The sequence below is a fragment of the Penicillium odoratum genome (genome assembly GCF_028828045.1).
Source record: "Penicillium odoratum strain IBT 22623 chromosome Unknown utg000006l_segment0_segment0, whole genome shotgun sequence".
Lineage (NCBI taxonomy): Eukaryota > Fungi > Ascomycota > Eurotiomycetes > Eurotiales > Aspergillaceae > Penicillium > Penicillium odoratum.
The window spans coordinates 4,682,411-4,703,670 of NW_026643148.1; the positions used below are offsets into that span (position 1 = coordinate 4,682,411).

At 50.0% G+C, this 21,260-nt stretch overlaps 10 protein-coding genes across 10 annotated transcripts; 4 read left to right on the forward strand and 6 right to left on the reverse strand.

Annotated features, from left to right (window-relative positions):
• Nucleotides 1-83: 83 nt before the first annotated feature.
• N7520_010152 (Cytokine-induced anti-apoptosis inhibitor 1) lies at nucleotides 84-1,110 on the reverse strand (the record flags this gene model as incomplete). Its single annotated transcript, XM_057144086.1, has 2 exons — nucleotides 84-394; nucleotides 453-1,110. 2 exons carry the CDS (start codon nucleotides 1,108-1,110, stop codon nucleotides 84-86), a joined length of 969 nt encoding a protein of 322 aa, XP_056993374.1.
• An 820-nt stretch (nucleotides 1,111-1,930) lies between these two features.
• N7520_010153 (rRNA-processing protein UTP11) lies at nucleotides 1,931-2,868 on the reverse strand (the record flags this gene model as incomplete). Its single annotated transcript, XM_057144087.1, has 2 exons — nucleotides 1,931-2,695; nucleotides 2,773-2,868. The coding sequence occupies 2 exons, from the start codon at nucleotides 2,866-2,868 to the stop codon at nucleotides 1,931-1,933; spliced, it is 861 nt and encodes a 286-aa protein (XP_056993375.1).
• A 419-nt stretch (nucleotides 2,869-3,287) lies between these two features.
• N7520_010154 (uncharacterized protein) lies at nucleotides 3,288-3,825 on the forward strand (the record flags this gene model as incomplete). The annotated part of the gene is made up of 2 exons (XM_057144088.1): nucleotides 3,288-3,441; nucleotides 3,563-3,825. The coding sequence occupies 2 exons, from the start codon at nucleotides 3,288-3,290 to the stop codon at nucleotides 3,823-3,825; spliced, it is 417 nt and encodes a 138-aa protein (XP_056993376.1).
• A 684-nt stretch (nucleotides 3,826-4,509) lies between these two features.
• N7520_010155 (putative transcription initiation factor TFIID, 31kD subunit) lies at nucleotides 4,510-5,388 on the reverse strand (the record flags this gene model as incomplete). The annotated part of the gene is made up of 1 exon (XM_057144089.1): nucleotides 4,510-5,388. The coding sequence occupies one exon, from the start codon at nucleotides 5,386-5,388 to the stop codon at nucleotides 4,510-4,512; it is 879 nt and encodes a 292-aa protein (XP_056993377.1).
• Nucleotides 5,389-6,105: 717 nt separating this feature from the next.
• N7520_010156 (putative lipin Smp2) lies at nucleotides 6,106-8,502 on the reverse strand (the record flags this gene model as incomplete). Its single annotated transcript, XM_057144090.1, has 3 exons — nucleotides 6,106-7,036; nucleotides 7,095-8,334; nucleotides 8,394-8,502. The coding sequence occupies 3 exons, from the start codon at nucleotides 8,500-8,502 to the stop codon at nucleotides 6,106-6,108; spliced, it is 2,280 nt and encodes a 759-aa protein (XP_056993378.1).
• A 668-nt stretch (nucleotides 8,503-9,170) lies between these two features.
• Nucleotides 9,171-12,531, forward strand: N7520_010157 (Fibronectin type III domain protein; the record flags this gene model as incomplete). The annotated part of the gene is made up of 2 exons (XM_057144091.1): nucleotides 9,171-9,286; nucleotides 9,348-12,531. The coding sequence occupies 2 exons, from the start codon at nucleotides 9,171-9,173 to the stop codon at nucleotides 12,529-12,531; spliced, it is 3,300 nt and encodes a 1,099-aa protein (XP_056993379.1).
• Nucleotides 12,532-12,812: 281 nt separating this feature from the next.
• N7520_010158 (tRNA guanylyltransferase) lies at nucleotides 12,813-14,064 on the forward strand (the record flags this gene model as incomplete). Its single annotated transcript, XM_057144092.1, has 8 exons — nucleotides 12,813-12,826; nucleotides 12,877-12,966; nucleotides 13,026-13,157; nucleotides 13,212-13,256; nucleotides 13,328-13,503; nucleotides 13,561-13,649; nucleotides 13,700-13,804; nucleotides 13,852-14,064. 8 exons carry the CDS (start codon nucleotides 12,813-12,815, stop codon nucleotides 14,062-14,064), a joined length of 864 nt encoding a protein of 287 aa, XP_056993380.1.
• A 133-nt stretch (nucleotides 14,065-14,197) lies between these two features.
• On the reverse strand, nucleotides 14,198-14,962 carry N7520_010159 (uncharacterized protein; the record flags this gene model as incomplete). The annotated part of the gene is made up of 1 exon (XM_057144093.1): nucleotides 14,198-14,962. One exon carries the CDS (start codon nucleotides 14,960-14,962, stop codon nucleotides 14,198-14,200), a length of 765 nt encoding a protein of 254 aa, XP_056993381.1.
• A 2,002-nt stretch (nucleotides 14,963-16,964) lies between these two features.
• Nucleotides 16,965-18,250, forward strand: N7520_010160 (class I SAM-dependent methyltransferase; the record flags this gene model as incomplete). Its single annotated transcript, XM_057144094.1, has 2 exons — nucleotides 16,965-17,302; nucleotides 17,359-18,250. The coding sequence occupies 2 exons, from the start codon at nucleotides 16,965-16,967 to the stop codon at nucleotides 18,248-18,250; spliced, it is 1,230 nt and encodes a 409-aa protein (XP_056993382.1).
• An 863-nt stretch (nucleotides 18,251-19,113) lies between these two features.
• N7520_010161 (Set1-mediated histone H3-K4 methylation subunit Swd1) lies at nucleotides 19,114-20,772 on the reverse strand (the record flags this gene model as incomplete). Its single annotated transcript, XM_057144095.1, has 5 exons — nucleotides 19,114-20,191; nucleotides 20,254-20,394; nucleotides 20,447-20,535; nucleotides 20,591-20,652; nucleotides 20,703-20,772. 5 exons carry the CDS (start codon nucleotides 20,770-20,772, stop codon nucleotides 19,114-19,116), a joined length of 1,440 nt encoding a protein of 479 aa, XP_056993383.1.
• Between the last annotated feature and the right edge of the window lie 488 nt (nucleotides 20,773-21,260).

The window sequence follows — 21,260 nt, forward strand, 5'->3', positions numbered from 1 at the left end:
ATATCCAAGCCCAGCCTCGACATCGGAATCCGAAAACCCACCACGCTCACTAAAAAGGGGGGAAAAAATGGAAACTAGTACATTCACAGCTGAGCGACGTCATTCAGGATCTGCACTTCCTGGCCAGGCTTGAACGCAGGTAGACCCAGGTAAGGGCAGCCCGCGCAACGGAATGCATCACCAAGGGCGCAGCTACCACAGGACCCGGTCTGCTTGCCTTCCACAGTAAAGTCCAGCTCAGCCAAATCATCTGTGTTCAGCTTCAGGACATTCAAATTCTTATCAGCGTTCTCACGGCGCTCCTTATCCTCGGCCTCGAGCCGATCGGCCAAACCGCAAGAACAATCCTTGCAGGCCTTCCTCCTCCGACCCGTCTTGGGCTGGCACTCTGGAGCTGAAGAAGGTTAGTATATGGAAAGCAATATTCATAGGGGATAAGGCGCAAAACATACGAGGCATGATGGGTCTCGTTAAATCCTCTTCGTTAAGAAGAGAGTCCTCATTAATCAGCTCGTCATTATCGTCCCGGTCGTGATTGTTGCCATTCATGCCATCCAATGCGAAGCCACTTCCAAACTGACCTCCCATTGGCGGAGCTTGGACAGGAGCTGCAGCGGGGGTCTTCTTTTTCCTGAGGCCGAATTTCAGTGGTACGGCGGATGCTTGTTCGTAATTAGGTTTCTCGAAGCCGGTCGCATTCTGCACCAGGCCAGCCAAGACTGCCTCCATAGCGTCGGAGGCTGTAAGAGGTACATCTTCTGTTTGTAGCTTTCCGCCTGCCTTCATGGCCGGTACGAGCGCGGTGTATACATCCCGAGTGAGGAGCTGAAGAGCCTCGGCGCGTCGTGAGCCGTTGGCATCGGTGAGAACAAGGACGAGATCGTATGTGTTTGATGGGAGAGTGACGACACCAGCAGAGAGGCGGTCGAGCATCTGGAGGTCGGTGGAGGTGCGGGGGTGGGAGGTGAAGACAGCCTTTAATTTGTCTTCTTGTGTGGCGATGGAGGGGGGAGCGAGGAGGAGGGTTCGCGGGGTGTCGACCGGCTTTGGTGGCGAGGTCATAAAGACGTCGGAGTCGTTTGTATCAATGGTCACAATTGAAGGAGCCATTGTGAGTGGTTTGGGGGGGTGGTTTGGCTAGAGAGGAGTGGAAAAGAAGAAAAAGTAGATCCAAGTGAGGGGTGGCGATATCAGATAACTTAGTCAGCTTCAATTTCTAATCCTGACCCCTCTTGACTGTAAAGTGGGCCAGAGTACCTATCAGCTTGTGGGGATTACTATGTGGATCTATATCGAAATGGAATATGAGCACGCCTTATGATAATGCCCAAAACGCCGCCGTTTAGACTTTAGATATCAATGTCCATAATGATTTACTATTCCCTTTGTTCAGCTCCTCTAAACAAGGTCTGTATGGTCATACTCTTCAGACAATCCAGAGTCGTCATCGGGCTCTTCTGAGCAATCTTTTAAAGAAGAAGTTAGATGCTTCGGACATTTCTTAAATCTTCTATAGCAGGTTGAGTGACCTCTGTTGAAGCCAATGGCGTCCGTCAAGAAAACCTAGGAAAAACGGGGTACGGGCATTTAGGTAGATATTCCCTTATTTGGTATTGCTATATTATTCAGGCACATACTCGGAACGTATCTAGATAGGAATATATGTATTCTTTATTAGCCTTTCTATAAAGAATTACTAAAAGAGAAGATGTTTATCTGATTACTTCACTGGAATGCGAGGGGTAATAATAGGTACTGGCCCTTTGGACTGATCATTTGGCAAAGGTACGCCGACTCTCTTCAACAAGTTTTATACATATGCGCCTGAAACTCCCTTTCTATGCTGGTATCGATACAGAGCAAAATAAACCCATGAAAAACCACAATGGCCGCGGGTCATCAACTCCTCAATGAAAATGTCGAAAGTCACTTAGCGCTTACGCTCTCGGATCTTCCACTTGATCCCATTCTTGTTGGTTCCGCCCACGGAGTTGTCCATCTTGCCTCGTTGCCAATCCACCTCCCGCTCAGCGGCTTGGATGCCCTCGTACTGCTTCTGCAACGCCGTGAGCTTGTTTTGACGAGACTCGATGGCCCGTTTTCGAAGTTTGCGAGCTCGGCGAGCCTCGACAAGGGCTTGCCGCTTTGCTGCGATCTCCTTGGGGGTTCGGGTCTTGGCAAGTGCCTCGTCGTCACTTTCCGTAGCATCGGCCATCTCACTCCCCCGCTGCTTCAAAGCTTTTTGTTCATCCCGGTCATCGGCGAAGACCACCTTGCGTGGCTTGGACTTGGTGGGTTTATCGAAAACATCGTCGTCTAGGTCGTCGAATCCGTCGAATTCATCATCGTCCACTGGCTCTTTCTTCTTCTCTTGGGTCTTCACTCCCAAAGCGTCATTCATGCCATCCTGCAGTTGTATCTCACGCTGCAAGGTCTCGATCTGCCGACGTATCCGTTCTCCAGCCGTTCGGAGATATCCCTGATCCTGAGTCTTGAGCAGCTTGATCGCATCGTGGCTCAGTCCTGCGGCGGATACTCGTCCCGCGCCACCTCGACCATGCTTCCCTTGCGTCTGATTGTGACCGCCCATCATACCAAAGTGAAACTCATCGGGGTTGCGGTCGCGCGCCTTCTCTTCGAGGCGCTTGATCTTGGACTTCTTGGCATTGTAGTCTTTGGCACGAAGCGAGTAATCCTGTTTCACAAGTCAGCGTCATTTCTATAAAGCTGACTTCTAAAAAGCAGTCGCATAAGACTCCATTGATGACCAACCTTGTGCTTTTCAAGAATACCCCACTTCTCGCGGCCTTGGAGCTGGGCACGCTCCTTGTGGTTTCGCCGCTGAACGGCATTGCGCATGGAAGACATGCTGAGCGGTTGTGTGGCTAGCTGTGCAAGGGCAGATAAAACAAATTAAAACTCAAACAGGTATAATATCAGGGAGAAACTTCGAGTTTGAAGGTAACAAAATCGCCGATAAAGTCCAAGGGAATTGCAAGTGTAAAAGCATTAAGAAAATTTATTTTCTGCCATCTCAGCCCGACTCGGCTCCTCACGCTCCGCATCAACACACCCTGCACCTGCACCTCATCTTGATCAGATATTTCCTCTCTTCCCAATTGTCTGCTGCGCACGGTTTACCCAGATCTCTCAAGGATCAAGTTTAGTTGCCTGTCAGCTAATAATTCATCCATTGAGTCTACTACTCAATCTTCCACCTCCGACCACGCCACATACACTGATCGACACCCCATCCTCGATCTCCGTGATCGAGCTTCTCCGTCCCAATGGCTACACCATCTACTTCTGACACGCCGGCTACTTCTGCATCCCGCAAATATAACCTCCGCAATCCGCTTCCTCTCTCTGCATCCCAAGAACAAGAAGTCAAGAAGCTCTACTACAAGCGTGTACGAAGCCACTGTGCTCCCGAGATTAAGGGTATGTACCCCTCGCCCTATTCTATTACCCTGTCCAAGCCTCCAAAAGCCTCAGTCTATTTCTCACCTCAAATCTCAAATCCTGTATACTTCAGAGACATTGAACTAACATCATCGTACAGCCTTCGCCGAATGCGCCGTCAACCGAACCGTCACCGCAACATGGATCTGTCGCACACAGCGTCTAACTATGAACTCATGCATGCTCGCCCATGCGATTCCAGAGGAAGAAGACCGCGCACGCGAGGAATGGTTCTCAACATATGAGGAACGACGCCGTCAGAAGGAAGAGGAATTCGTTCTTGTGGAAAAGCGGCGTGCGGAGGTCATCCGCATGATGCGTGAAGATGAGGCACGGAGTAAAGAGAAGGCTCAAGGGAAATGATTGGCTTGATGCTATTCAATTACTGACGAACAAGCGTATGTGATATCCCTTGAGACTCTGGGCTTCGTTTTATTTTCTTCCACCGGGTTTTTCTGGTGAGTTGTATATTGTTGTATATGGGTCTCGGAGGGGATTGGATCAATTAAGCTTTTCTTCCCTCGGACAATGAGCGCGTCCTTTTGAGCGATATTGAGGAAGAAATCTTTGGTTTACCCGATCGTTCCAAGGTCTTGGTTCGACTTCCCTGGATTGACAGGTTTCATCCAGTTTTATATCCCCTGCTTACCGAGAACCTCCGACCCTCAGGAATTCGTATGTCTCTCCTCACGGCGCAATGGGCTTTAATCAGGAGTTACTGTTTTGCTGGCATCTGTTCTTTTTTGCATGGTCATCCGATATGGATGGCATTCGATTTCATGTACAATATACACATGCATTTGGCGGTCATTAATCGCTATCATCTTTTTCATTCCGAATTCGATATACAGTATAACGCTACAAAATGGTTACGTAGATTCGTCAAATGTTTTATTTTGGTGACTTAATCATCGATCTTTTCTCGATCTAAATGATTCTCAAATGTATTCAGATGTTATGATAATGACTCCAGAAACCAGGAAAACGCCATCCAGCCCTCTGAGGCCATAATGAAAGCAGGATATTTAAAGAGAAGCGTAAACGAGACTAAACATCATTCATCTTGTGGTCTTCATCATCACCCGCTTCGCCCATGGCAGTGTCTTCGCCAAAGATATCCTCCATCTTGCCATCGTTCTCTTCCTCATTTTCTCCCTCCTCGTCCTCGCCAGCACCCGGCGCAGGGGCATCTGGTATATCCTCCTCTTCCTCGCCTTCACTATCCCATTCATCTTTCATATTCCACCCTGTTCCTGTAAGACAGAATCGCTCTGGCGGCAACCGCATACCAGCCATCATGACGCTCTGGTTCGCCGCAGCCGCAGGTGCCCCGTTGGGCCCACCCTGGGCCGCAGCATCGAATCCTCTCGACACACCAGGCAGCGCAATACGATTTCTCTCGGATGCAACGTCCATCAGGAATTCCTTCGGTAATCCAGTCTGGAATTGATAGTGTAGCCGCGACGCAATGCTCAGCCGCAGCGCTGGGAGCGAAACACCATTGACCTCTGCTGAGTTGGCGTTCTTGCCTGTGTTCCCGGCGGCATCACCCACCGCTCCGGCATAGCCTTCTGTGGCGAGGTGGACGGCATCTTGAAGTACGTTGGAGGTATAGCGGTAGGCGAAGTCGAGGAGTTGGAGGGGTACGCGGTCTTGGTAGGCTGTTACGCCTAGTGACGCGAGAAGCATGTGAATCAAGCGCACATCGCGCGGGCGGCGCGTTTTACCGCTATCTTGTAAAGATGTTCCGGGGATGTGTGATGGGTGCCCTGTTGATGTGGTTGGTGCTGTCGCGGGGACCGCGGCGGATGGTTGCGAAGTGGTTGCTGCTGGGGCGGAGGTGCCGTTGGCCCCTGAGGATTCGGCGGGTGGAGTCAGAGGTTGACTCGCTGGCACAATGCCCTGGTTCTGGCCTGGAGAAGCCATGTTTGGGGGATTCGTGAGTTCAGATGTGGAGTAGTCGTGGATGGGAGGGGGGAGAAATAGACCAGTCGGGGAGTTGGAGGAATAGTTCCGGGCGATCGTTTAGATAATGACCCGTAGATGATCCTCTTTCATTACTCGGAGCAGCCGTTTCTCAGGAGGCCTGGGGATTTAAAGTGAATATAGGATTGACAGAATTGAGAGGGGAAGAAGCGTGACGGGAGGAACTTGATGAAGCCGAAAAGAGCGCTGGAGCTCCGATATTACGCTAACCGCTTTAGGTAAGTGAGGAACTATGTATGCATCACAACTTCAAGTCCCTAAATCCACCTGCTTGGTTTATACCTGGTACTCATGTCTTACAATCTTGTACTTCTAGCTCAATTGAATTCATCTTCATGTCTATGCAAGGGCAACATAAGCCGCTATGAGTAAACAGGATTGTAAACAGGATTGTGAACAAATCTTTCAAACACCATGGATGCAATTAAAGGTAAGCAGCAATGACAGGTTGCAGATGATACTGTAAGGTCCAACACCAAGTATCTGCAAAAGAAAAAAGGTTGAACAGGGTATCTCTTTGCCAAAACAAGAAAAAAAGTACTCTCATCGCGTATGCACGTTCTAGTTGAAAGAAGAACTCGCAATGTTGTAAGTGGGCGTCAAGACATATCAAACGCCATGGTCATCAATGGATTCAGGCTCACACTGAAAAATTATTCACGCATTTCGTGAGGACTTGGGACGAATCGGTAGGGTTTTGATATCAGCAGGTTTGATCATCTCTGGCAGGCCCTCATCTTCCTCGAAATCGGATTCATGATCCAGAGGATTTGAATCTCCCTCCACAGACCCCACGATCGATCCCGCTGGGTTAGACAAGACCGAGCCTTGTGAGAGGTAACTAGCACCAAGATCAGTGCCTTCCTCGTCGCTAAGGTCGTCGTCGCCCTCGCTAAGTTCCTCGTCGGAGTCTTCCTCGTCCGCATCTTCATCTTCGTCTGCTTCATCATCAAGAGGCTCCTCATCCTCATCTTCATCTTCGCTGTCGGTGGGCGAGAAATCTTCCAAATCTTGCGGCGTGTCTCGCCAGTATGTGAAATCCGTATATTCCTCACCACCGGACTGTACCAGAAGACTGGTTGGGGGGAAGAAATGATCAAGCAATTCCCGCATAGTTACATAGCTGCTTTTGTACTTGTTGAGACTGAGCAGATCCAGGGAAACCTCAGCGTTGGAGTTGATGGTAAAGATCCGTGTGGACGGGATGTTGACAGTTCGATAGCTCAAGGCATCGGTCAGTCGATTGCCAAACCCAGCGTAGAATGGGTTCTCCTTCCCACAAAACAGATTGAGAATGTCCCGAAGACATGCCATTTTGAAGACTTCTGGCTTTCGGAGGTAGATTTCTCGCCTCAGTGCCGCCATGGTGCGATCTGGACTGCAGATCACGGGGCCTCTGGGCAGCCGGTATCCCTCCTGGCAGACGCCATAAAGGTATGACCGTGTCGTATCGGCTTGCCCAACGGATCGACTGGTGAGGTACATTATATTATAGCCGTTGTTCACAATATCAGTGTACAATTTGGCGACTCCAGTATGAGTCCAGTCACGTCCAATCATGTTCAAAACGTGACCAAGTGCATCCGACCTGGGTGTATTGTCAGCTTTTGAAAATCTCATCTGTCAAGTCTCGGGAATCCACGTACTTGGTAATCGTTCCATCAATATCTGAAATCACGATCGGAGTATTTCCATTCCATAAATACATTGAAGCTGTACATGTCGCTTTGTTCACGCTGAAAGACATGGTATTGGCCCCTGGCTTTAACTGAAGAGCCTTGAGTTGGTCACTTGTCAACCGCAATGTCTTGGCATAGTTGCGGGTTTCAGTAGCAAACGAATCGTGCATTGGCGTTTGCGGAGGTGTTGGAAAGCCTGCAACATCTGACTTGGTTCGATGGTGGCGGACCCCAATCGGTGACTCCGAATTAACATGGTCACCCTCACTGTGATACCCTGGGTCCGAAATTGCATCATCGCTTAGCACTGTGTTGGGTCGCATAGAGTTGATGGCCGCTCTCCGATCAGCTGCCTCTTTTGCCTCTTCATTACTATAGATCCAGAGGTTCCCATGCTCGTCGGCTCCAATGAGCGCACCAATATCGTAGCTTCCTTCCAGCTCCTCTGCGAGGATCTTGCGGGCGAGAACCTCTGCCCGAAGGGCATCTTCCTCGTTGCTTTTGTACCCAGTCATATCCAACATCAGATCGCCTGTTTCTGTGACATGCGATTGGATGTTGGAACCAGTCAGCTTCTTGGACAGTGAAATTGCACGCGACATTGCTTCTTCCACGGACACCGGAGGTGGACTGCGGGAACGGGCTCGTTCAGCATCATCGTCCTGGGCAGAGCCGGTTGGAGAAGAGGATAGCTGCTCGGTCGCAGCCCGAGGCAGGCCCGTCGAAAGTAAATCTTCAGATACCGAATGGTCGAGAGATGGTTTACTTAGATGGGCATTGAATGGATCATGATGCGAAGGGTTTAGATCCGAGCCATCGGGAGAGCGCGACAAGGGCGTGATTGTGCCTAGATCAGTTGCAGCTCGCGCCTGTCGCGATATCGGGATATTTGGTGGGGTCTTTGCCCCCTCGGAAACCGCTTCGCCATTCTTCTCCAAGTCCAAATACTCGGGTTCCTGAAGCGAAGACGTAAAATCATCGGTGGGCACCTTTGGGCTGCTAGCGGGCGACACTAGCGGGGAAGTTTGTAGTGACGCGGGGATCTCGTCGGTGGTTTCGAACACGAAAAATGCCTCACCCGCTTCTCCTAGCTTCATTGCATACTGTTGTTTTATTCCGTTGACCTTGAATTCCACCTTTTTTTCAAATGGGCGCAAAAGCGAGAACTTTCCGAAGCGGACATGGAAAGGCGAGCAGGCAAGGGTTCCTTGCGACAAAGACACGTCAGGAGAAGTCACATGGAAAGGAACTTTGCACCAAGCTTACCATCTTCTTGCTCTATGACAATCACATCAATAGCTCCACTCAGGGTGGCGGGGTTGATTGAGTTCCATGTCTTCGACACAGAGCCGCTAAGGCTTCTGACGTACTGCATCTTGCCGAGTTGGGTCAAACACCCTCAGCCACACCGTTGAATTGAACAAGGAATATCAAGCCCTGGATTTCACAAGGATTAAGTCGCAATGAAGGGCACAAGTGAGGGAATTAAATCAGTTGGAGGGGGAGAGAGAAGGATGAGGAGTAAGAATCAAGAAATTGGAGGAATCGCCGCCAAACGGCCCCATGTGACACTCAGCTGACAATGCAAGGAACAGCTGAACCGACCACAAATAAATGAAGTCGCACAAATATATGATAAATCAGTTATAGAGGAACAGAAATAGAAAAAGACTGAAATTAGAGACCCTAAAACTCAATGATCGATTCCAGCCGGTCATCCCCGGATCTGTTGGTTCATCAACATTCAACACCCAACCGATTCTTAAGTAAGCGGCCAACCAAAGGTGCCGAGGCTTTCATGGATTGGACTTATTTGTAAGGTATACACGCTAGTCCTTATTTGGACTAGTGGCCGATCGTTCTGCTTGTTATTACACTAATCCTAATTAGGCATACCCTGACTAACACTCAATGTCACGTGGAGTCTGGTCCCACTCCACTGGAGAAAGCCGATCAAGAAGGTCTGTCTCCTCAAGCCTACTTTACCTCTCCTCCCTCCAACCTCCCCGCCCGCTGGCCCCGCGTCCATGGGTTATCGACGGGATGTATGAGCCACTTTACTACGCCTTTGACGCTTACCCGACGGTCATTCCCCGAGTCAGAGTGCGAGGCGTGATGGCTCTCTTCTTAGCGGTCTCCATTCTATGGGCCCTAATCTGGTGAATCTCAATGCATTTATAATTGGTCTCTCGGCAGTTCCGATTCTAATAAGAAATCTAGGCTTTTGTATCGTGCATGGCAGGTATGCCAAACCCCCAATGAGCTTCTCGTTGAGAAGCTGGGTCTAGATATTCCGCCGCCGCCCGAAGTCACCCTGGAAGAGATCACGGCTCGTGAGATCCACCTAGCCTGGAAACAACCCGATTTTCATAATTCAATACATAAGCATATCATTCAAGTGAACAGTGTCAAAGGTATGTGCTTATGCTCTGGATGTTCAGTCTGCGGAGGAAATATTAATAGAGCACTAGTGGGCGAGTCGAAACGAGCAGAGACCGCGGTTGAAATTCTAAATCTCATACCCGGAACCATCTATCACATCTGCGTTTTATCCGTCAGTGCGGCAAATTTCCAGACCCCAAGTGCCATTCTCCATGTTCGAACAAAATCTCTTCCGTTGTCCCGATCCCAGCAGGATGCCCCCACCGGTGGTCCGACAATCCGAGCATCGATCCCGCGATCCACGGCCGGTCTACCGACTCCATCTGCTCCGGTGATGGCACGTGAACATAGCGCGGGACAATTGCCAGGGAAGCGGCCGGCCGCCGGCCGCAAACTGTCACCCGCGGCTGGAATGGCAGATTTTACACACGGACACGATGAATTGCATAAAGGGGTGCTCAGGAACGATCGCGATGGAAGTCTGGAACAACTCGCTGATCGATTGAAAGCGTTACAACAAGAAAATGAAAATATGGAAAAACAGGTGACTGAGGAGGAAGACGAGCATAATGCAATGATGAAGGAGTTGGAGAAGCACCGTGACGAGCTGAAGAAGCGGGTGAAGGAGAAGGATGAAGTTAGCGGGGATCTGAAGAAACATGTCTCAAAACTGGAGAGCGTCAATCGCTCCGTGCAGGGCGAGAAGTCCAAACGAATGAGGCTTCTTCAGCAGAAGGAGGCAGAGCGCAAGAAACGTAAGAACGATATCATTCGATGGCAAGAAAGGATTACACGGATGACTGCCGATGCCGCTCAAGCCAAAGAGGACAAGGCCCGGTTGGAGGAAGATGGCGAAGCCCGAGGGGAAGAAATCCGCAAGAAAATTGCGAAAGAGCAGGCGGAGATGAAGTTGATCGACGAAGAAATTCAAGACAAGGGAGGCCGGATCAAGAAGCTGGAGGACGAACGACAAGGTCTCCAGGGCGGCGATAACGAAGATGGGAAGGAACTGGACCGAATTGATAATGAGCGGGCTCGTCAATGGGAGTTGAAGCTAGGCGAGCTCCACGCTCGATACGCTACTCTCGTCAATCTTCATGCGCAAGCACAACAGCAGTATCAAGAAGCCCAAGAGCGGTTGAAGTGGCTTACCACGCAACGTCCTAGTAGCTCAGGTCCATTTGCCTTGCCGACTTTGGAATTGGACATGTCAAATTCAGCGACCATTCGGCCCCGCCGTCACCGCAGCTCTCTGGTTAGCAATTTCTCCTCGCCTATGAATTACCCGGGTATCGAATCGACGTTCCCGGGAATCAATTGCAACCCGCCCTCTTCCAACTCGCCCACATTCGCTCCTACGTCTACCTTCTTCAATATTAATAATGGAATGACCCTGCCGAGTTTGTCCGATCCACCAGAGATCATGCGCTCTGACGCGGAGGCTGCGTTCAACAATCCCCAAATGAGTCCCCGAGCCGATGCCTTGCTGCCATCGGATCTGCTTGGCGACGAGGAGTCGCCTGAATTCCCGCGCCCAGTGGGCCGCGCGCGATTCTCGACGATGGATACGTCCAACATGCCCTTGGATGGATTTGGCCACGGCCCTGTCTCGCCGGTTTCTTCTGGGAGTAGGCCCGGCAGTATATTTGCTAGCCCGTTGGAGGCCCGCAATCGACGGGACTCTGATTCCCAACCAGGGCACTTATCCGCTACTGAGGAGGCGCCGAAAAGTGCTTCTCGACGACTTTCAGGTATTTTTGGGTTCCACCGACCCCGTGGCAAGACTTTGGCGGACGGACCACCTATGTTGGGTACTTTGAAACCGGGACAAAGCCAGTCTTTCCCACGAAACGTTGATGAGATGGACCCGATCGGATCGCGACGTCGGAGATTGAGCTATACGGGTAATTGGGCAAATGCAATGTCCTTATTCCCTCGAAGTAACACGACCGGTGTCACTGCAGACAGTTCTTCCGATCATGCGCCTTCCCGGAGGGCTGCTTTCTCAAACATCTTCTCATCCAGCAAATTTGGGTTTGGCGGTGCTGGCAGCCGTGGAAATTCTGATCTGAGCACTGGATACAATCAATTCAGCCCTCGCCATGACCCCATTGATCCGTCGTCTCTTCTTGGTGGCGTTCGACGGGGATCTCTTTCTCCGCGGCCGTCATCCACGTTCTCGTTCGATAATACGAATCAGCTTCCCCATCCCTCTACGGACAACCGTCATTTCGGGTGGCCATCGACGGATCAAATGGGCCATCGTAATAGTCCTCTGGGATTGGATTGGACGTCTCCATCGACGTGGTCAAGAGCACCTTCTCGTCGTCCCTCAATCCAGTATGGGTCGTCTGGGCATCTTCCGTTGGGATTGACGGGTGAGCCGGATTTTGTCGAGGACACATACGACCGTCATCATCGGCCGCTGCAGGCGCCGATTGGTACCCGTCCGTCATCATCCCACCGACCTATCACACCAAGGCTCAACCCGGCTGCGCCATCTTTCAGAGGAATTTTTGCGAGCAGGAAATCTGACAAGGACAAGGATCGAGACGAGTCTGATGTCCCCTTTGACCTTCATGTCGATGATGGGTCTCCTTCAGAGCCTCGCACCTCTCGCTCCTTCTCACACTTCACTGGCGAGTCATACGAGTCCCTGGAACGCATGCCGTCCGGTACCTCCGTCGACAACGCATCGAAGGAATCATTCATTCGCAAGATCACACGCAAAGGCAGCTCGAGCAAATTCAGCTCATGGAAGGACCGCTCTGGTTTGTTCTCGAAAAAAGGCGAGTCCTCACAAACAGATATCGATGAGGACGCAGCCAGTGAGGCCCAGCTGGCGAAGAGCATTGACAGTACGCTCTCTAGCGTGCCATCTGCGGACCGATCTACTCGCAGCAGTCTTGGCTTCTTCTCTCGCAAGTCGCGGAGATCCGACAAGGCGAGCGAGACGAGTGAACGGGCCAGTGAGACTGGCGATGAAGAAATCCCGGAAATCCCAGAGATTCTTTCGTCTTGATAACCCATGCTTCTTTTTTCTCAGATTCCGCAATTACAAACACCTCGACGGCTTCGGTTGAACCGAAATACATCAGTCAATAGTGATCATTCCTTTACACAAATTATTAGTAAATATTTCTTGAAAGCTCCTTTGCATCCGTAATACCTCATAGTCCATACCAACCTTAATATAAGTGGGGCAGTGGACCCATCAACTGGTGAATCTTATCGCGCGCACAAAATGACTCGTCGATGCGATAAATCTAGTCACTCGACACCACTGCATATTCCACCCACAAGATGGCAAATTCCAAGTACATGATTCGCCCATTCAGCAGATTTTTTCATATGCTGATTCCAATAGGTTCGAATACGTCAAGGACTTTGAACAGTCCGATCCGTTGCTCCCCAGTACCTGGATTGTGGTCCGTATTGACGGAAGAGGATTTCACAAGTAAGTTGCTTGAGAGTCGTAGATCCAGCTTATTGCTGATTTGCACGTAATTGTCTTAGACTTTCAGATCATTATGCTTTCCAAAAGCCTAATGACCGTCGTGCGCTTGATCTCATGAATGCGGCTGCAGTCGAGGTCATGAAAGATCTTCCGGATCTATGCATTGCCTATGGTGTCAGTGACGAGTTCAGGTATATTTAATCCTATTCCTACTAGTCAATGCTCTATGCTGACCAATTTCTCAGCTTTGTCTTCTCCCCTAGCTGTCAACTCTTCGAGCGGCGAAGCGCGTAAGTACTAATTTATTTCTCTTTCATTCATGAACGCCCTTGAACGCCCATTAATGAGACACGATATCTAGAAAGCTGGTTACAACCATTGTCTCGACTTTCACAGCATACTATATCTATCTGTGGTCCACATATTTCCCCTCTACCCCACTAGCGCCACCCTACCTCCCATCCTTTGATGGACGAGCGGTCATTTACCCCAACGCACGTATTCTTCGAGATTACATGAGCTGGAGGCAGGTCGATTGTAGGTTCAGCTTATATCTATCTTTATTGAGAATATTTGCTGATCAATGGCACTCAGGCCATATCAATAACCTTTACAATACTACATTCTGGACTATGGTTCTGCAAGGTGGTATGAGTAATACCGATGCCGAGCAAGAGCTCAAGGTATGGCCATTTCCAGGGTTTATGATATACTTCTGTTGACTTGATCCTAGGGCACCGTGTCTGGAGACAAGAATGAGATCCTTTTCAAGCGGTTTGGGATCAATTACAATAACGAAGAGGAGATGTACAAGAAAGGAAGTGTGCTCTACCGCCAGGTAAGATATCTCGATTTTTTATAGTAATGCACTCTAACTCGTAACAGTATGAGCTGGTGGAGCCCAAGGCTACTTCTATCTCGACAGATGAGGCTTCGATTCCAGAAGCCAAGCAGTCAAGATCCCAACAGGATAAGCTGAAGAAGCTGCGTCGCAAGGCTCAGGTGGTAGTTGACCATGTTGATATCATCAAGGATGATTTCTGGGCGAGGCGGCCTTGGATTTTGTCCGGGACCCCGGGCACGTTGCCGCAGAACTGAGATAGAGAAGATAGGGAATTTATGACGCCTTAATATTCATGTTTCTATTCACTGTATCATCTCCAGACAAAATGGGTATCTTGATCGCGAGTCAACGCGTAGGCAAAGTCTATATACGTGCAATGCATGAAAGTCAGGTGCTTTTGGACTTCTTTTCCTTCTCCTTTTTCTCCCTAGACTTCTTTAAGTCTGTATCGTCGTCGCTTCCCTTGGACTTCTTGCTGGTCTTCTCCTTCTTCTCCTTCTTCCTTGTCCGGGTTGATGCTTCAGTGGCGTCCAAGTCTGGCTCTTGTTCCGTCGACATTGGTGTAGGATAGTCTTGTTCGACAGATCGCTTCAACTTCTTCTCTTTCTTATCCTTGCGTCTTGCTCGACGCTCCTCCTTGCTCTCCTTCCGCTTCTCTTCTCCAGAAGAATCACTCGACGGACAAACAGTCTCCTCCACCTCCTTCATCTTCCGCCGTTTGCGCTTCTCCTCTTTCCGAGCAGACTTCTCCTTTCTCGCCTTGCGATCGTCGTCGTCATCATCGCGCTTCCGTTTGGACTTGGAGGGCTTCGCTTTAAGTGACTTTTCGTCATCAAGTGTTCCGGCCAGGCCCTGTCCCCGCACAAAAAATCGGTATAATTCACTCGTGAGCGCATTCCCCGCCGGTGCGGCTGTTTCAGGCTTGTCTTCGCCTACACCCTTAAGGGCATCTTCGAATCCACGAAGCCACCACTGGTTTGTCGCGGAGTCTTTGGTCACTTTCTTTCCAACGCCATGGTTATTCTGTTTACGCGCGACGAGAATGGGGCGTGTGAGACCCAGACCACCGTGCGGTCCTGGGCGGGAGTTTTTGTTCAGAGGGTTGCCAGGGCCAGACCAGCCGTGGCGCCTGAGGTAGGCCTCGGCGTCCATTCCGGTTCGAATATGGGTTGGAGATCGGCTCTCAGAGGATGCGAATGTAGAGGTTTTTAAAATTGTCGGTATTCGCCTGTCGCCATTGACTTTGCCAACACTTCACCTTTGAGAGAAAAAGTCGGTCGGATAAGATAAAAAATTGGTTCCTGGATAAGGCCGATAACGATGGGTCACATGATCATCCAGCATACCACAAACTTATACAGAGTACTCCGTACAGAGTAGTGCAAGTAGTGCAAGTAGTGCGACGTGAGATGTATCTGGCAAATTGATCGATCTCTGAAAGGTCCATAATATATGTCCATACTTTCAATATTGGCGATGTCAGGATAGAAAGCGATGTTTCCATGCAAGTCATATCTTCCGGCTTGTGTGACGGACTTGTGAGACAAGGCAACTCAGGTGGTTTCATAGGCTGAAACCTACTTCTAATTCTGCTATCTATTTTTGCTCTGGAATGCACTGCCAATGCTACACAGTCAAGGCCAAGCTACGTTTGGCGCCTACATGGGTACGACCCGGTCCGATATCCTTACATGAGAGTGCAGGAAATCTCCGATACCCGCCGAGCTGATACCTGGACATTCAAGTGAGAGATTAATGGGGTTTATCGACCGGAAAAGATTGCAGGATCACAATATGTAAGGGGTAATAGCCGGGACGAGGCAACTGTACAGTACTCCGCATGAGCATTGTGGCTGGTTCAGCTCCATCCAGTCCCGAGGTCTCGGTTGCAGGAAAGTCAAATACTTTCCGTCTCGGCTCTCCACTTAATATCCGGTGTGAATGGGGGAGTTCAGTGTCGATCTTGCCAGGAAAAAAGCAGAATAATGAAATAAAACAAAAATGAGATTTTAGGATAGATCAAGTCTACGTAACTTTGAGACCACAGGTATGACAGATTCCAAAAGCAGATCAACCAATAAGTGATCTTAAGTACTCAGATGTAGCACGGATCGACAAAAGCAAATCCCGGAGTCCAGTGGCTCGCTTTCACCTGCAAGGGTGAAGAGCAGATACTTCGTACTCCGTACCGTGGAACATGAGTTACCCGACCAGATCCACCTATATGATTCATGAGCTAATCGTGGGGGGGAGTGGAACCCAAGATACTGGGTTTGGCCCCCAATCTCGGTACCAGGTCCTTTCTCTGTGATGGGATCGTCATTGATTGAGGAGTCAAAGAAAGTAACGGAGTACTTGTTCCCATTTGGCTAAAAACCCGGGGCTTTGGGAAGGGTGTACCAAAAGGGTAAGCCATACCAAACTAGATCGGGTGTTTGGGTATCCATTTCCTTGGGTCTCTGTAAACTTCACTTGTAGACGGTCCGCTGTCCCGCCCGTAAACAGTGGGTCTAGTCGATCATTGAGAATGGGAATGAGCATGGGAAAGAGAAAGAGAAACAAATTAGACTCTTTACAGCAGAGTACGGAGTAGGAGTAGGAGTAGTAGGTTAAGAGCATGTGGGTAAAGTACCAAAGTACTTGAACCCGAGAGACTGGATTGACTAGGATGTGATCAGTGAGACTAATACCTGTAAAAAGCCTTAACCCCTAAAATTCATTACAAGGTACGTACTAGTAGTATGTTCGTAAACTTCAGAAATCCCTGGGACTTTCTGGACTTCCCTTCTCCCATCCCGCTTGCTTTATCCGTCCAACCCCCACTGTTATCCGTGGGACTAGGATAGCTTCGACTTGATTGAAACCCTTGGGATGCTGGAGATCTCTTTGTTTGCAGGGCTCTGACATCCTGCTATCTCTTACTCGTCTCCCTCCGTTCACTCGTTTCTTGGTTTCGCTCAAGCTTGAACATCCCTCAAACTACCCTTGGGTTCACCCTCTGCATCGCACATCTACTTTGGTTCTTCTGGCGGCTGGGTGACGGGTCCATACTAAATTGATTCGTGGTTTTTTTGTTCCATCGTCATTCTAACCCGAACGCTTGTGCGACCCCTCTTGACTTACCCGACCGCGTCTCGATTTCTACTATCCCAAAATGCCGCTTGACGACCACCGTTTACGCCATTTGCCTCCAATGGCTATTTCACCACCCCCACCCAAGAGATATAAGTCTGAGTCGACCCCCGCCAGTGATGCTGGCCGTCAGAGATATTATCACTCCCAGTCCGTTTCCACGAGCGAGCGGGCTCGCTCACGCCAAACATCTACCGCCATGGATATCTATGTCATTACCGATCGAGACCCTTCCGAACGGGATCACGACAAGGACCGTCGCACCGGCCGCTTCACCAGCAACGGCTCGGTCGCTTCCCATGCCTCATTGATGTCACACGCCTCGCGTCCGTCACCGCCAGTGATCATCAGCAATCGCAAGTATGTTCCTCTTAGGCGGAGGTGGGGTTGAATCCAGTCGCTGACCAGGTATCTAGAATCCCTGAGAAATACCCTCCCGTCTCGGAAAATGACCGCTTGTATCATGGCTATCACAGGGGCATGTACTTTCTCCCCTGTGATGAGGCGGAACAGGACCGCCTTGATATTTTCCACAAAGTCCTGACAGTCGCGCGCGCATCGGATGGCTTGATATACGCGCCCCATCCTCCCAACTCGCGCATTCTGGATTTGGGTTGCGGGACGGGCATCTGGTGTATCGAGGTCGCCAACAAATACCCCGATTCCTTTGTAGTCGGAACCGACTTGGCCCCCATTCAACCCACCAATCGGCCCAAGAATGTCGACTTTCACGCGCCTTTTGACTTTGAGGGTCCTTGGGCGATGGGGGAGGATTCTTGGGATCTGATTCACCTGCAAATGGGAGCTGGGAGTGTTCAAAGCTGGCCGAACTTGTACCAACGAATCTTCGCCCATCTTCGTCCAGGCGCCTGGTTTGAGCAGGTGGAAATCGACTTCGAGCCTCGCTGTGATGACCGTTCGATGAACGGACTTGCCCTACGCCACTGGTACTCGGCCCTTAAACATGCGAGCGAATCCCGGAATCGGCCGATCGCGCATAGCTCGCGGGAAGCCGTGCGCCACTTGCAAGAGGCGGGCTTCACGGAAATTGACCACCAAATGGTTGGTTTACCGCTGAATCCCTGGCACAATGATGAGCATGAACGCAAGGTTGCTCGTTGGTACAACCTGGCCATCTCTGAGAGTATTGAGGCTCTTAGCTTGGCCACCTTTAACCGAGCCTATGGGTGGCCTGTAGAGAAGATCAAACGTATGGCGACTGATGTCAAGTCAGAAGCGTTCAACAAAGATATCCACTGCTACAACATCCTGCACATTTATCAGGCGCGCAAGCCGCTCGCCAATTAGCTTTATGATCGGTGCCCCGGCGGCACCTTGAAGCGTTCGAGCGTGTTTTTCTCAGACGGGGTCGGAGTGACTCTTCTTCATTTACTGTCACAGTTGAGGTCTAGAGCTTTGCTCGCAATCAAGCCTCACTGCCTGTCAAGTGTATTCCGACCCGGCCCTCCCATTATTTAACGACTATACCCCCCTGATACGCCAGCGTCTGCCTTGACCCAATCATCTCGAGGCGATTATCACGACCAATTCTTTCTCTTTTCGATCTGATGAATATTCCAATCGAATCAACCCAGCAGCAACAACGGCAATCAAGCTTGTGGTATTTATTACCCAATATAAGCTCTCTTTCATATCCCTTGATCAAGTGAAGTTGCAGATCACATCATGACTCGGTTTCTACATGCTAACATTAGCATCTTCGTGGCGTTTGGGCTGGATTTCTTTGCTCCAGCTTCGTGGTATATACCCAGGTGTCTCACCTTAGCTTCTGTTGAGTTTGCTAGCAGACAACTCCTGATATATTTGGATGGAACCTTTGGACCTTTGTTTTGATATTTTATAGCTCTTGTATTCAATACCCATAAGCCCTACGAGTCCGAATCTTCATGGTTTTTGCCCCGTCAAGTTTAGTCACTGGACGTGCGGGTAATCTTGATATACGTAATAGAGGGGTAGATTGTATTTTATCATTCAATGGGTATTGATTATCATAGATTCATGACAGGGATTTTCAGAGATGGCTGTTTTTCGCAGTACGTCGCCTAGATGCCACAAGAGTATAGAAATTCGACACCCAACGCCAAGACCAACACTTCCTTTTAAAACGCCACCCCAAGCAAATGGAAAATTCTTTGAACGAACGAGCATCTTCAACGCCGACGGTTCCGACCTGTGCCTCGGGAAACACCATTAGCACGAGTGTCTTTGTCCACGTCGCCATCGGCAGCGTCCCGGCTTGCACCAGGGGTTCTTCGGCGCATGGTACCAGGGCCAACGGCGATGATATCTTCTCCACTCTCGCTGTCTGAGACGTCCAGGAGAACGGGGACACTAAAGGCACCCGCGAGATCAAAGTCGGCCGTATCCTTAGCCGGATCAGCGGTGACGGCATCAGGCTCCTCGTCTTCCAGGTCTAATCGGCGCCGATGCACCTGTTCTGCTGGGTGCAGGTCAAATTCATCCTCGCGCTCCATGTACTCGACGCACTCCTCTACTTCACCGAAATCCGGTGCCAGGGCGGACCATTTCTGTGGGCTGATGATTGACCATACATAGATGCACCCACTCTCCAGACCGCAGGCTACAACCATTGGTCGTGTGGGGTGCCATTCCACTACGCCGAGTTCCTCACGTGGGCCTTCGAGGATCTTGACGAGGGATCCGTGGCTGCGTTCCCAGACGTAGATGTCTGGGTTCATGTAGGTTGTCGCGGTGACGAATTCGCCAGTCGATGAGAATGTGACGTGGTTCCAGCTCAGCCGATTGACGACGTCCTGGAACTTGTGTTCGACGATGAGCTTGATGTTGGATTCTTCGAGGTCGATGCCGAGTTGGGATAGGTCGGGCATTAGAACGGTGCGAATGACACGGTCTGAGCTGTTGACCAGTATGTCTCGTCCGTTACGGGCAAGACGGAGGAGAATAACCACTCCGTTGCAGAGACGCGTGGAGTGAATTGTCCTGCAGGTTTCGGTTTCGATAATGTTGATCCAGCCTTTCGAGGTTCCGGCAATGATGTGGTTTCCTAAGGCTGAGAAGACGGTGACGCAGGTTGAGTGTTTGGCATCTTGCATAGCTTGCTTGGCTGCCAACGCTGGGTCTACTTCCTCGCTCTCTGTGGATTTGGGTCGGAGGGGGGCAGAAGGGAGGATGCGTTTGACGGGTGTTCTTTTGGAGACATCGACGAGGACAGGTTGGTCTTCGAAGAGGGAAGCCACAAATAGGAGGCTGAGTGGTGAAGGCAAGGTCAGTCATTTGTGAATGGGAAACGGGTATAGAGAAGGGCGTACTGGTTGAACGGGTGGAGCTCAGCAATGTACACTGGTGCCTCAAATCGAACGGTACGTATGCGCGAGCCATCGTCCAAGTCCCACAATATACACTTGCAGTCCTGGGATGAGGTCAGGAGATAGCGACCGCATCGCGACCAGCTAATCAAATCATTAGCGACTTGCACCTGTGATTTGGGGCGATGGCAAGTACCTCAGAGACTGGATCTGGCGAGTGTGGCCTTGAAGCTTGCGCGCGACACCGTTTGTTTCAATATCAAAGATGACCACAGTGCCATCCACCTATATTCTCCGTCAGACGTCATTGCTGGGTTTGTGATTCCGTGGGTGTACGAACTCGACCGGATGCTAGGTAGTCGCCTGTGTGGTTGAAGCGAAGGCAGGTTGCATGACCGCTGCCTAGATTTAGTCAGTATGTGGGGTATTGAAATATTTCAGGTAGTGCTCACTAAGTTTCTCAGTCAATGTATCTGGGTATTCCTGAGCCAGAACAAATGGGTCAATGAGGGAGAGGTTCATTGCGGCGGGGATAGAGAGACGCTGTTAGAGATAATTCCCAGCCTGGAAGAGCGGCCAGGAGATTGAAAAAGCATTCAGTATTCACTGAGCCTAGACAATAGAATCTCACGACCCTCACAGCAACCTTAGAATAATGCAACAATGTAACAATGATATTGCGATAAGGTTGTCACATTTGATCTGCCACTCCGGAGGAATTCTTGAAGGCGGTGAGGCCGACAATTACACAAGCATTTAAATGTTGGCATTCCAATATTATATTGAGACACCAATTAAAGTAATTCCTAATGGCTATGTAGTAGTTAACAATGAGTCTGTGGGGTTTGAATGAACTTGATTCCCAAGGCTAGGGCACGTACATAGGCAAGTTTACCATAATTTAACCTAGTGTGGATATCGGACATTGAAATATATATAAATTCAAACTTTGCGCCTTAGAATCTAGAACCGATGCCACATGCATTTAGATCTGACCAAAACATAATTGT